Below are 13,128 nucleotides of genomic sequence, written 5' to 3' on the forward strand. Positions count from 1 at the left end.
TGAATCACTGATTTTTTTTATTTTTTTTCCCCACAAGTGTTTCCTTCAGCTTACTCCCGCAGTGCATGGCGTGAACACAAAGCCATGGCTTGTAGGAGATGTCTGATAGAACACTACAAAGAAAGGGATTTCCTGCTAACGTTAATGGAAAACACATGGCGCAGACCTGCATAGTGTCTGATTAGAGGTTTTCTTTCTTCACTGGTCCTGGGGTTGAGATTTCAGCGTTTCGAGTCTCTCGCTGTTACAAATCTTAGCATCAAAATAAATATTCACAAAGGTTTACTGTGTTTTCCTCTCTGTTTCAGCCCATGCAGGTTTCACTGCTGGTTGCTCTTGAGATATCTTCATCTTGCCCAGTAACATTGGAGCTAGCTACTCTAGTCGGACATTTGAATACAAAGACAGCATTTTCTCAATTAAAGGCAAATATATAATTTAGAGAGAAGGAGTGAACGCTAGATGATAAAACAGCTGCCGTCTGCTTTTACAGCTTTATTAAATATTATGAATAAACAGTGAATAATGTGACAATCTATTGTATATAACCTATATGTATCCTAAGCAATTTAATGACTTTACATGTTGGTAATGACTGATGTTTAGGGTATAAACCCACACACCGTATATGCAGCAGATATGCAACAAATACGCAGCAGATTTGTTGGTACAGATTTGATGCTGTGTTCAGTTATTTAGATCTAATCTGCTGCGAGTTTGCTGCGAGTTTGCTGCGAGTTTGCTGCGTATCGCAGCAGTAAATACGCTGCATATACGGTGTGTGGGTTTATACCCTTAAAAAATTTCCTTGACACGGTGCAATCCAGCCAACCATAGATGCCACTATAGGGAGAGCAGTAGTTGCATCCAGCCATGTCTGAGGGGACACATAGTGTAAGGACCTGTTATAGATTTTGCACTGGGACCCAAACCTTCTAGTTATGACCCCTCACACGTGGGCACCTTGTCTTGTACAAATAGCAAAGGGATGGGTTTAATTCAAATTTTATTTAGTTGTTTGCTAGAGGTGTATGCTATGGTATTATTATTTTTTTGTGTAGTGCTGTCATCTTCCCTTAAAAACATTCACAGATCATATGTTCTACACAAACACATACAAAACCTAAAACAATGCGGCACAAAATTCAGAATAACTGTCCAGCTCATCTACCAGAAAGACAATGATAGTTTACTCCCTTTTTTTCTTGCAAACTCCTGGTCACGTCACTTGTAAGTAACTGCATGAGTGGCTGTGGATGTTTAAGGGTAGCTTCACACACACCATATCGCAGCGGATTTTCTGCTGCGGATCTGCAGCAGATCTGCAGCAGATTTGATCTAAATAACTAAACACAGTATCAAATCTGCACCATCAAATGCACCCTTAAGCGAATTTACCACCAGGTACATCACTTTCAGTTTTTTACATGAATTGATCGGTGTCGGCTTGGGGACGCTGATGCCATAGTCCTTTTTTTGAACTCTCGCTCAGTTCCCCAGCCTGATGGCAGCCTATTCCCGAGAATCAGCCCGGCATGAAGTTCTGTCTGCCTGCACCATAATGGATGCCAAATCAGTGGAATACATTGAGTGCCATTGGTGTTTGTTGAGCAACGACACTCTTAAAATTTTATTTTTCTGCTAATGACACAGAAAAACAGAATAATTAATGCCAGGAACAACATAGCAAAACACCATGAACTACAAGGCTTTACTTACAGTGTATTTTATATTTTATTACAGATGTCAACATCTAGCACAAATACCCTAAAAAAGTTGCTTCAAAACGCAGTGTGTAAAACCAACCTAATAGTGAAATGTGTCTTTAGGAACAGACTACTGGGCTGTGTTACCTTATTGCTACAAAGCATGCTTTCCCTGTCGTCCAAATGTGCTGTAATTTTCCATTTCATGGAAGATAAGTGGCCTTTTTAGTCTCTGGCTTTGGATCATGCAGCTTTAGTAACTATTATTACTACTACATCTGTTGTTCTTAAAAAAATCATATGATTTACAAATCACAGCGGATATTCATACTGTAGCCAGGAAAATGCTGGCACTAGAAGAGCAGTTGCCTCCAGGCTGCTGTTGTTTTTCACTGCCAGTCACTTGTGGCTGCCATTTAAAGGGCAACATTTAAATTTTTGGTACTGATTTTACACCGACTGCAAACATCATTTATTTGTTTCTATGATACAAAGGTTTATCAGAATTAATTTTCAAAACCCCATTCCTATTCCCATGCTATGAGAACCACATCAAGGGTGGGAGAGACCAATAGTCAAAAAATTGGATGGCTCCCCATCTAAAATGACGAGTTAATTGAACTGTGAAGACCCCCTATAATTCAGTCCTGTATGAGTCCTATTTTACCACTTGGGTCATGAAAGAACAAGAGAGAAGTCCAATATTGTGAATGATCTGCTACAGATTAATAATGTATCCGGTCTCTTATTTAATATTCCTTTGCAATTACTCGTAATGTAAAAATAGAAGCTTTCTGCCCTTTTAATGTTCATTTATAAGCGTGTGTGCATTAATATACTTTAATGGCGGAATTATTAAAGATAGATCTTTTCTTCACAGGAACATTTTACACCTGAATGCAAATTTAAAGAGTCGGTTTTTGAAAATTATTATGTGACGTACTCTTCAATGATCTACAGACAGCAGCAGTCAGGAAGAAGCTGGTTTTTGGGTCTCAACAAAGAAGGAGAAGTTATGAAAGGAAATCATGTAAAGAAAAACAAGCCTGCAGCACATTTTCTGCCAAAACCTCTAAAAGGTAAAATAATAGTGAGCTACCTCTCATCAAATAAGTTTTGTGTAGCAAACATATCTGTATGTCTTTTTTACTTTGTTTTTATTGAGCTTTAGGTATAAAAAAAATAATAATAAATAACATACATAACTATAAGATATGAGCAAATCTGAAGCACGCTCAGGTCCACCTGAACCGGAGTGTGCGGCACTTGATTACAGAAGAAGTTGGATGCAGCCATAAGGCTGCCTGGAAAACACGGATATGCCGTAGACTTTATCCCTTTTTTACAGGACTTCTGCAGCAACTGGTAATTAAATGCTGCAGGCTCATGTCTGGATGGACCCGAGCATGCTCGAGATTCGCTGATCTCTAATAACCATTCATTAAGTTAATTTATCCATTGGAGTCTCTGTTTTGTTAATTTACAGAAACAATAGGAGCATACTTTAACAATACGATATACAGAAACAATAGAGCGTGCTACAACAATACGGTTTACAGAAACAATAGGGCATGCTATAGCAATACAATTCACAGAAACAATAGGGCATGCTATAGCAATACAATTTACAGAAACAATAGGGCATGCTATAGCAATACAATTTACAGAAACAATAGGTATGGTATAGCAATGAAGAAAACGAGGTCAGCACACCATGTGCAAAATCACCATATTCTGTATGAAGGTACGGCAGGAGCACGAGGAGTAGAGGCTGGGCCACACACCAGCTGGGCAATCATGTGAAGAAAAGGAAAATCCACAGCTCCAAATATAAAGTCCAACATTTATTTCTTGTCCATAAAATACATAACAAAGATTAAAAAACAAGCCAACGCACTTCGGGATAGACTCATCGTGATTAAGGGAGTCTATCCCGAAACGCGTCAGAGTGTTTTTTAATCTTTGTTATGTATTTTATGGACAAGAAATAAATGCTAGAGCAATAACAATAGGGCATGCTATAGCAATACAATTTACAGAAACAATAGGACATGCAACAGCAATACTATCAGCTCATGTAAAATTAAAAGACATTTGCATCGTTATTCCCTAAGGTCTTTGCATTTACATAAGTAAATAATATTAGATAAAGAACATGGGAGTATAATCAATAATAATAACAACTGTTGGCTAGAAATACCAAGCAAGACTGGTCAAATGGAATACTTATAGGTGATGTTCCCACTTCGGGACAATATCAGGGAAGGCAGTCGTCTTGTAACATAGACAGCTAATGATCATGAACATTATTAGCGACCATCTATTTTACGAGAAGGCCGCCTTCCGCTGATGATATTAGGAAGTGGGAACAAAGCCATAGTTTTCCCCTAAAGTCTGTCATATTAATAAGCAGATACTTAAAAAGGAATTGGTTGAAAGGCTTTTACTATCTATCAAGCTTCACCAAGATCTGAACTTTCAGAAGAAGTAAAAGGATATTTCCACCACTGCATCCTTTTTTCTCTGTAGACGCATAATTGACTCACCCTTTTATTTCATACTGAATTTGTTTCAGTTGACTTTTCTAATCTATCTTGATCCTTAGCTTTATGTACTAACCCATTTTTATTAAATTCATTCCATCTCCCTTTTCTCTCCCAGGGCTCTATATAAATCAGTATCTGTGACCACAATTAAAGGGATACTCAAGAACAAAAAAAAATTCAAATCAACTTGAAAATAGCCTTTCAATACTTATCAGGTGCTGTATACTCTGCAGGAAGTGGTGTATATTTTCCATTTGACCCAGTAATCTCTGCTCCAAACTTTGTCCATGTCAGGAACTGTCCAGAGCAGTAGCAAATCCCCATAGAAAACTTATCCTGCTCTGGACAGGTACTGACATGGACAGAGGTGGCAGCAGAGAGCACTGTGTTATACTGGAAAGAATACACAACTTTCTGCAGGGCACACAGCAGCTTATAAGTAGAGTTGATCAAACCTCGGGAAATCCTAGGTTTGATCGATCTCGAACATTCATGAACCTGCCACATTTGATTGCTGAAGCCTTACCGGTCTGTGGGGAAGGACGAGACAGCCCGAGTACCTCCTGGAATTCCGGAATTTAGCCTATTACTTATGCTGAATCCCAGGCGGTACCCGAACACTCTCCTCCTCCTCAACTCTACTTATAAGTACTGTAAGACTATACTTTTTTCAATAGAAGTAATTTACACAGCTTTCTGTCACCAGTACCCCTTTAAGCTAGCCAAACATATTAAAAACAGCCAAACCTGCTAGTTTCAATCCTTTTGTGAAATAAGCCACCACCACAAGAGTCTGGCAGTCATTCCCCATATGGAAAGGGGGTAACAAGCCCAGATTGGAATACCCCTTTAAGGAATTCCTTAATAAAGAGCATTCTGTTTGCTTTAAATGCATTGAAATACCTAAATTTAATAGCTTAAAACTTACATTACTAGGGATTGTTGCTCTTTTTGGAGTAGACTATGTGTAGCCTACATGGCTGTTAATCCATGAATCCCAAAAGAAGGAGCAGGTGAGCTGGTCTACTATGTACTTATTGACAGCTTCAGGTCTGAAGCAGTGATGCTATTTTATTGACAAATGCCGGAAGTTGGATTCTTACCATAAGAAAAATACTGAATTAATTTTGCATGACATATAATATCTATTACGTATGTAATATGTTGTTTTTACACTAAACTTTTTTGAAAAAAATTTAATGCAATTTTCTTTTCTTTTAGTGGCCATGTACAAAGAACCTTCTCTTCATGATCTCACAGAATTTTCCAGATCTGGAAGCGGCACACCAACCAAAAGTAGAAGTGTTTCAGGAGTTCTAAACGGTGGTAAATCTATGAGTCAGAACGAGTCCACGTAGCCTGCTGCAGGCAAGATAAAGGCTACGGTATACACAGTAATGGAACCTTACCTCTGGATGCTGTTGAATTCTTACTAGCAGTCTTTCATCCAAATATTCAATATTTTCAGGACAAGCATTGAACTTGCATAGGTCACTCACATCAACCATTAGATCTCCTGGTTTTCAATGGATTCCATCATTTTAGAATGTGCTTTTTGCATCTCAGAAGGCACCGGGATAGCCAGCAAAACATACAGTGGAATAAGCCAATGAGAGGACATAGGCTGCTCTCTGGTTATATCACATATGCTTTGTGGAAAGAGTGGAAACACTTCACAGAACTGAATGCTAATAAGAATTTTGCTTTCCAACCAAGAATAAAAGACCACTTTTGCTCTATAAAGAAAATTTTACTGCTTATATGTTTTATAGGGGGCAAGCATACAAAACATAAAACTTGTTGTTTATTGGCTTACAGTTTTATATATAAGCTTGATAACATGTATCCATTTGAAGAAGTGCAACACTTTGATTTCAGAACACAGCTTCCCGAACTGGTCCGGTTCCCCAAAGCTGGGTCTCATTGCCAAAATCAGGTCAACTCTGAGGTCACCCCCTCAGGCTCAAGTAAACAGTGTTCCTGTAAGTTATAACATGCTAAACCATTTTTATATACAGTATCTTTGTAGTATCCTGACTATAGTGTTAGTCCATTCATGTAGACACAGAAACGTATCGTCAACCCCAGACAGTGGAATCTACCATTACGGATTCTACCATCCACTTACATTATTTTTTCTCTTAATTCCATTTTTTTGTGTATGATGTTATATAAATGTTGTGGCTTCTTTTCTAACAAAAAGAAAATCCTGTGGAATTAAGGTGACAATTTTTATAAAAAAAATGTCTTATTTGTAAATGTCCTTTTTTTTTTTCTTTCCTCAACGTATGTCATAAGTAAGTATTGTAGATAAGGAGACATTTTGGACAGGCTGTGTCTACACAACAGGTATATGTTGCCTGCTATTTAATCAAAATGTTGAAAATATATTATGTTTTTTTCCAAATAGCTAATCAAATTCGTTGCATGGACAGAAAAGGGATTGGAGTCAAGGTGCATGACATGTTTGATTTTGTGCATTAGATAACGTTCATGATTTATTTATTTTCTTCTTTCCAGAAATACTATGATCGGAACACAACATTTCAATCTTGAACATATTTTTTATTTGTTTTTACACACCGAAATGCACTGAATTAATCGTTTTGAATCAAAGTTTCAGTTGATTTCTAAAATAAAAATATTTTAAATTTAATTTTAAATCCCAATATTAACCTAGAATTCTAAACAGACAGCGGGCTATGCATTATCACTGTTTACATGTTCAGTCATGATATTTTCTTTGAAGTCGAATGATATCATGTATTTTATTTTTCATAGGACCCTGTTTACGTTGAAGCAGATTGTGCACTTGTAAAATAAATATGTTTCCTTCAGCTAAATGCGTGTGCTTATTCTTTCTTGTTTGCTTTGCACAGTAGAAATTCATTAAGTCAAACATTGAAGATGCTTGGGTGAATACATTGAATCAGTGGCAGATATATTAGAAAGAATGGTGAAATAATTATTTTTCAGTTAATTTCCATGATAAAAGAGCTATATGAAAACTGTTCTACTATTATTAAGATTTATTATGTCCATTTAGCAATATAGCCTAATATATACTACAGTGTAAATTCTATTCACTTACCCCAGTCACTTTTATTGGAGCTCACAACATAATCTCCCTAATTCATGTCAAGGACCTATTAAAGGGGGTTTCCCATGGTAAAACATTTCCTACAAAAGTCCCTAAGTGCTGCAAAGTAAAATAAAATGCATACTCATCTGACCTGATCCCCTGCCATTGTCGTTCTTATGCAAAAAAAAAAAGCCCACTCTACCTCATTTAAGAGTCTCGAAACACAGGACTAGCCAGATATTCCTCTGGGAAGGACCCAGCCAAGGGGTGGCTCCTGTAGGCAAACCACCAAAACCACTATATTAAGTGGCCCAATAAGTCATTGTTATGACAAAGGAAAAACCAAGACCAGGTATCCATCCACAGACACCTGTTTCGGGATGTTGCTCCTCATCAGTGGGGAACAGGTTTCTGGCTAGGTGGGAGCAATGCTTAGTAGAGCTATAAGAGAAACCGTTCACTAATCTCAAAGAGACCAGCCAAATATAACACTGCTGGCTGCTGGTTAAAGCGCTCAATGCAGTGAAAATCTAGGAGCATTGCTCCCTGGAAAAGATGAATATGCAAAAAAAAAAAGCCAGTAGAGCCTCATTTAAGAGTCTTGAAACACAGCACTAGCCAGATATCCCTCTGGTTCTTATGGCACCTGAGCATTGATGCTTTTGGGTTCTTCCTAGAGTACTTCCGATTATGTTCCAACTCTGCAGGAACCTCCTGCTCAGGCAATCACTGTCTGAGGCTGGTGACATATGACTATTGATTGGCTATGGGTATGTTCCTGTGGGACAGCTTGTAATTGTAAGCAGGAACAAGTTGAGAGTGTAAGAGACTGGGAGCCATAAGAATGACAGCTGTGGGGAATCATGGCAATAGAGTATATTTATTTCCTACTTATTTTGAAATGAGTAGGCAATAAATACAATTGCCTTTAGTATGTAATCAATAAATATTGGTAATCAATAAAAGACTGCTAAACCGTTTTCTTTAAATCTAATTATATTAAGTTAAAAAGGCTTATCTCTGGACCACTGTGCTGACAAACATGGTTAGGCCATGTTCACACAGCGTAAAAGTATGGCCGTTGTTGCAATCGACAATAAGAGCCATACTTTGTATGCCTAGCAACGCTGTATGATCTTCTATAGGATCCCGGACAGAGCGATACACATAGTATACGCTCCAGCTGGGATCCCATATGACGTCACAAAAAAATTACATGTCAGATTTCTGCGTCCCATTTAAGTGAATTGCGGCCGCAGAAAGCTCTGTCAGTTCACACAATGAAGCGAGCGGTTCTGGACGCACGCTCCATTGTGTGCTATGAGGAGTTCTGATGCGGATGTGCCTGGTGCCTTGGTTAGAACAAAAAATTATCTTTTTATCTGTGGCCGGCCTGGTGGTGGCCAGGTGTGGCCTACAGTGTCTTTGACCCAAGTCTGCAACGCCTCCACTTTCTTCCTCCCCACCTCCTCCTCATTGGGAACGCCCCCCAGGCAGGATTTCTATTCATCGCTCGTCTAAACAGTGCACCTGTGTCGCTACAGCACATGTAAAGTTTAGACAAGTGGTGAATGATGAGGAGAGTAGGAAGGAAGATAGGAGAGGGGTGGCAGACCTGGGGCACAGACACTCTAGGCCAGGGGTCTCAAACTCGCGGCCCTCCAGCTGTTGCAAAACTACAATTCCCATCATGCCTGGGACAGCCGAAGCTTGCTTTGGCTGTCCCAGGCATGATGGGAATTGTAGTTTTGCAACAGCTGGAGGGCCGCGAGTTTGAGACCCATGCTCTAGGCCAAACCAGTTTGACTTGTCTGCTACAGAATAAAAGATCATTTTTTTTTCTCTAACCAAGGCAACAGGCACATTTTTAAAGACACGGCCAGTAAGGATGGTACTAGTGGTTTGGTGGGTTGGTAGATACAGAGTCTCTTTAAAGATCAAAAGTAACTTTAAGGCTATGTTCACCTCAATGGAAAATAATATTAAAATATGGTAATAATTTTGGGTGGAAATAAAATAATTGTGGTAAATAATGAGCAAGTTCATTATTCGGACTGTCATAATTAGTTATGGCCAGTATTCTATACAGTGTGTGCATTGCCAATTTTCCATTTACTTTCATAGAGTGCCTTATTATATTGAAAATAAGGCTGTAATTTTACCTCGTAATTATGACCATATTTTGATATTATTTTACAGTGTATGAGCATAGCCTAATAGTTAAGCACATCAATATTGATAAAATCACTCATCAACCCTAGAAGAGAAAAAAAGATTCATCCAAGTATACTGACATTTGGATATGTTGCATTTGTACAAAGGTTGCTGGTCCTGAATTCAAAGGGTTTGCATTATCATAAAGGGGGTCCCCAGGATACAATAATAATTTGTTCCATGGAGACCAATATGACATGAAAATAATATATCTCATACATCTTTGAAAACCCTATAATTCATTACTGTCAACACAAAAAAGAAAAAAAGAATTGAAATTGCAGTAAAGTAAGCAAAAAAAAAATAAGGCTGGAAATTCGACATTGAGAACAGGAACTTCTCCTGGATTTTTTACAGTGCATATATTGTAATACAAAGGGACAGCATACAGGTAAATTGCATTACAGTGCAGAGAACATATAACACAGACAATTGGCACCAAAGAACATGTAGTACAAGTAGATAGCCCTACCTTACCAGGTGGAAAATAGAATATATGTAGGACAGGTGACTATAAAGTTAAGTATTGTAGTAGACAGGAGTACATGCAGCGAAGGTAGATCGTGGCACAATATAGATAACAGTACAGTAAAGGTAGATGACAGTACAAGAAACATAGTATGTGTATATAGCAGTACAGTACACAAAGTATAAGCAGAGTGATGTAGAATGAATGAGTCATATAAAGCGTGTAGTACCAGGAGATAGTAATACAATACTCTCTCTTGTGGCCGGAGGCAGCACTGCACCTCCAGCCTCCAGGACCTCCCCCACCCCATACACATACTCACCAGTCCAGCGGCATTTAATCTCCTAGTTCCCTGACGCACAAGTGATAAGGGAAGCTGGGAGAACAAAGAAATGCTAGGGAACTGTGCCAGCCCAGGTGAGTGTGTATGTGCATGTGTGTGTGAGGGGGCATTGGATTCATTTGGCCTCATACAGTTCTTTTTTTTTTTTTGCTTAGAGGCCCCATGAATACTAGCTTCAACCCTATAAGCAGTACAGCATGGGTCCCATTTATTAACAGTCCTGGAGGTGCAGTGCTGCTTCAAGAGAGACTGTCAGATTCCCGCACCATTTAACTGTCAGTGTATGTGCATGTGTGTGTATGTATGGGGGGAGGGTACAGGATTCAGTTGTTGTTTTTGTTTTGTTTTTGCTTTGTCCTTTTAATATCATTGCTCATGTTTTTTTCATATTTGTTCTATTACATATATTGGGTCACATATATAATTAGTATGCCTATACACTATGATTCACAAGGTATAGGCCAGTGACTAGCAATTTAAAACCACATATTTACATCCAACATGTTTCACCATCAATACAGTGTCATCAGGTTTGGGACACCAGCTGACACCTGCTAAAGAAACAGATAAGGAGTACTCTGATTACTGTTAACAGGAACACCATTAACTGGGCTATGCCGTAGAACTATACAGACGTACTCAACTTTCACAAAGTAAGGACTGCACTAGAGCAGCCAGTGCAAATCATGGACATAGACTCAATGGCAAGAGGTAGATACCAATTCTGAATGTGCTCCATCACGATATGTGACTTATTGCTTATGTTCAGTTTTATATAGGAGATGTTAATTGGTGATAAATGTGGGGTTTGTTGGGGTCATCTTATATTAAGATATTCATTGCATCAATAATAAGTAATAGCAATGCTGACTCATAACAATATGTACTTTATTAAATTTCCACTGAAACCCAATTATGTGCCATTTTTGGTGATTGATAGCCAAACCTGTTGGTATTTTAATCTGCCCTTGGTAGAAATTTTAGTCTAAAGACCTGACATCTGTACAAGCTTCTCAGTAATACAGCTGATATACTACATTAACTTCTAAAGCCTTGCTTCTCCATTATGCAGATGTTAAAACAGCTGAATCACTTGATTGCCTAAATCCCTGATGTTCACACTTTGCTGCAAATATCTTAATGCTTGGCTGCTTTCTGTTTTGTTACTGTAGCTGTCAAATCATTTTCAAAAAAACATATAGCAACAAGAATAATAAGATGACGTTGCCTTAAGATATTAAATGGTTGCGCCCTTTAATTTTCACATCCACTATGTCTGTATTGGTATTGAACTGTGTTATGTATATTGGGTATTGAAAAAGGTAAATGTCTCTTTTTCAGATTTTTTTTTTCAATTTTTACATATCGGCCTCACTTGTTTTAATCTAATTGAGTGCGGCTGATACTATGAGTTCAATATTTTGGAGTTAAGCTAGCACCCTAGTTTACAGTGTCCCCAGATGTATTAGAATTACATGGAACTTCAAAAAACAGTTAGAGCCCTATTACACCAACAGATTTATTTTGAGCCAACGCCAGGAATGGACTATAAACAGAGATCAGGTCATAAAGGAAGGACTGAGATTTCTCCTCTTTACAGATCTGTTCCTGGCTTTGCCTTAAAAAAATCTGTCAGATAATCTGTTGGTGTAATAGGGCCCTTAGAGTCCTTTAACCCACCATCACGGGGGAGCTTGCAACCCTACACACACTGATCAACCTAAGTAGGCAGGATAATTTTAACTTTTTGACACAAAGTGACCTACCAGCACCCCATAAAAGGCAGAGAGTTCCTGGAACATATCACACTGGTATACCATAATGAGCAGGGGCTCTATGAAGCGAGCTCAGAATAGCAGCTGGGTACTCACTGTTAATGACAGGCAGCAGCTGCTGGAAGTCTCATACTTACCTCTGTGATGTCTAAACCTTGATCTTCTCATAGATTCTGCCTCAGTCAGAATCTCTGTTAAGATCGCAGATAACACTGATCAATGCTATTCAATAGCATACCATTGCACGCCTCCTAGGCCACAGCAATCTATTGCCGAGCCGGGATCAGCGTCATTGCGACGCTGAGGCCTGGCACGGGCAGAAGGATGGATCTCCCCCCCGCAATCGCATCGCTGGGGGAGATCCGACCCACAAGACACCAGGGACATGCGGCGCAATGCCTCTAAATGCAGCTGTCAGGTTTGACAGCTGCATTTAAAGGCTTAATTAGCCGGCACGGCATCGGGACCCGCGCTGGCTAATAGAGGCGCTCCCCGGCTACAGATTACTGTCGAGGGCAGCGCCGTCCAGAGCGGGGTCCCTGTGGGTGGGACCCCTCTCTGAACCCCCCCCCCCCCGGCACCATGACATATCAGATACGTCATGGATCGCTAAGGGGTTAAAGACAGTGGCCAAGCTAAAAAGAAAGTCACAGTGAAATACACTTGGATTCATAAGTTCTATTGGACATATCGGTTAACAATTTGACAAGCAATAAATGTCAACCGAGAATTATTTTAACATGCAGCGTTCAAGGAAACATATTGCTAAACACTAGATGAGGCCATTGCTGCCAGGTTGAATTTATTAAAACTGAAATATTATGCTGGATTTATGTAAAACAATGACCTGATGTCTTGGGCAAAAAATTAAGAATACAAATATCTTAATACAATGGAAAAATATTACACATATGGATATTCGGTACTTGGCAAACAAAATAGAATTTTGTAGTCACGCACAATGTGCGATTCAGAAACATTTACATATATTTA

At 38.9% G+C, this 13,128-nt stretch overlaps 1 protein-coding gene across 8 annotated transcripts in view; it reads left to right on the plus strand.

Moving 5' to 3' along the window:
- FGF13 (fibroblast growth factor 13) overlaps positions 1 to 7,095 on the plus strand; it is a 296,379-nt gene extending 289,284 nt beyond the window's left edge. For all 8 annotated transcript variants that reach the window (XM_069943097.1, XM_069943096.1, XM_069943095.1 and 5 more), the window contains 2 exons: positions 2,587 to 2,785; positions 5,474 to 7,095. In XM_069943097.1, the coding sequence (XP_069799198.1) occupies positions 2,587 to 2,785; positions 5,474 to 5,610 (336 nt within the window). In that variant the 3' untranslated portion in view covers positions 5,611 to 7,095. The remainder of the gene's footprint in view (positions 1 to 2,586; positions 2,786 to 5,473) is intronic.
- The last annotated feature ends 6,033 nt before the right edge of the window (positions 7,096 to 13,128 follow it).

This window comes from Dendropsophus ebraccatus, chromosome 10 (genome assembly GCF_027789765.1).
Source record: "Dendropsophus ebraccatus isolate aDenEbr1 chromosome 10, aDenEbr1.pat, whole genome shotgun sequence".
Lineage (NCBI taxonomy): Eukaryota > Metazoa > Chordata > Amphibia > Anura > Hylidae > Dendropsophus > Dendropsophus ebraccatus.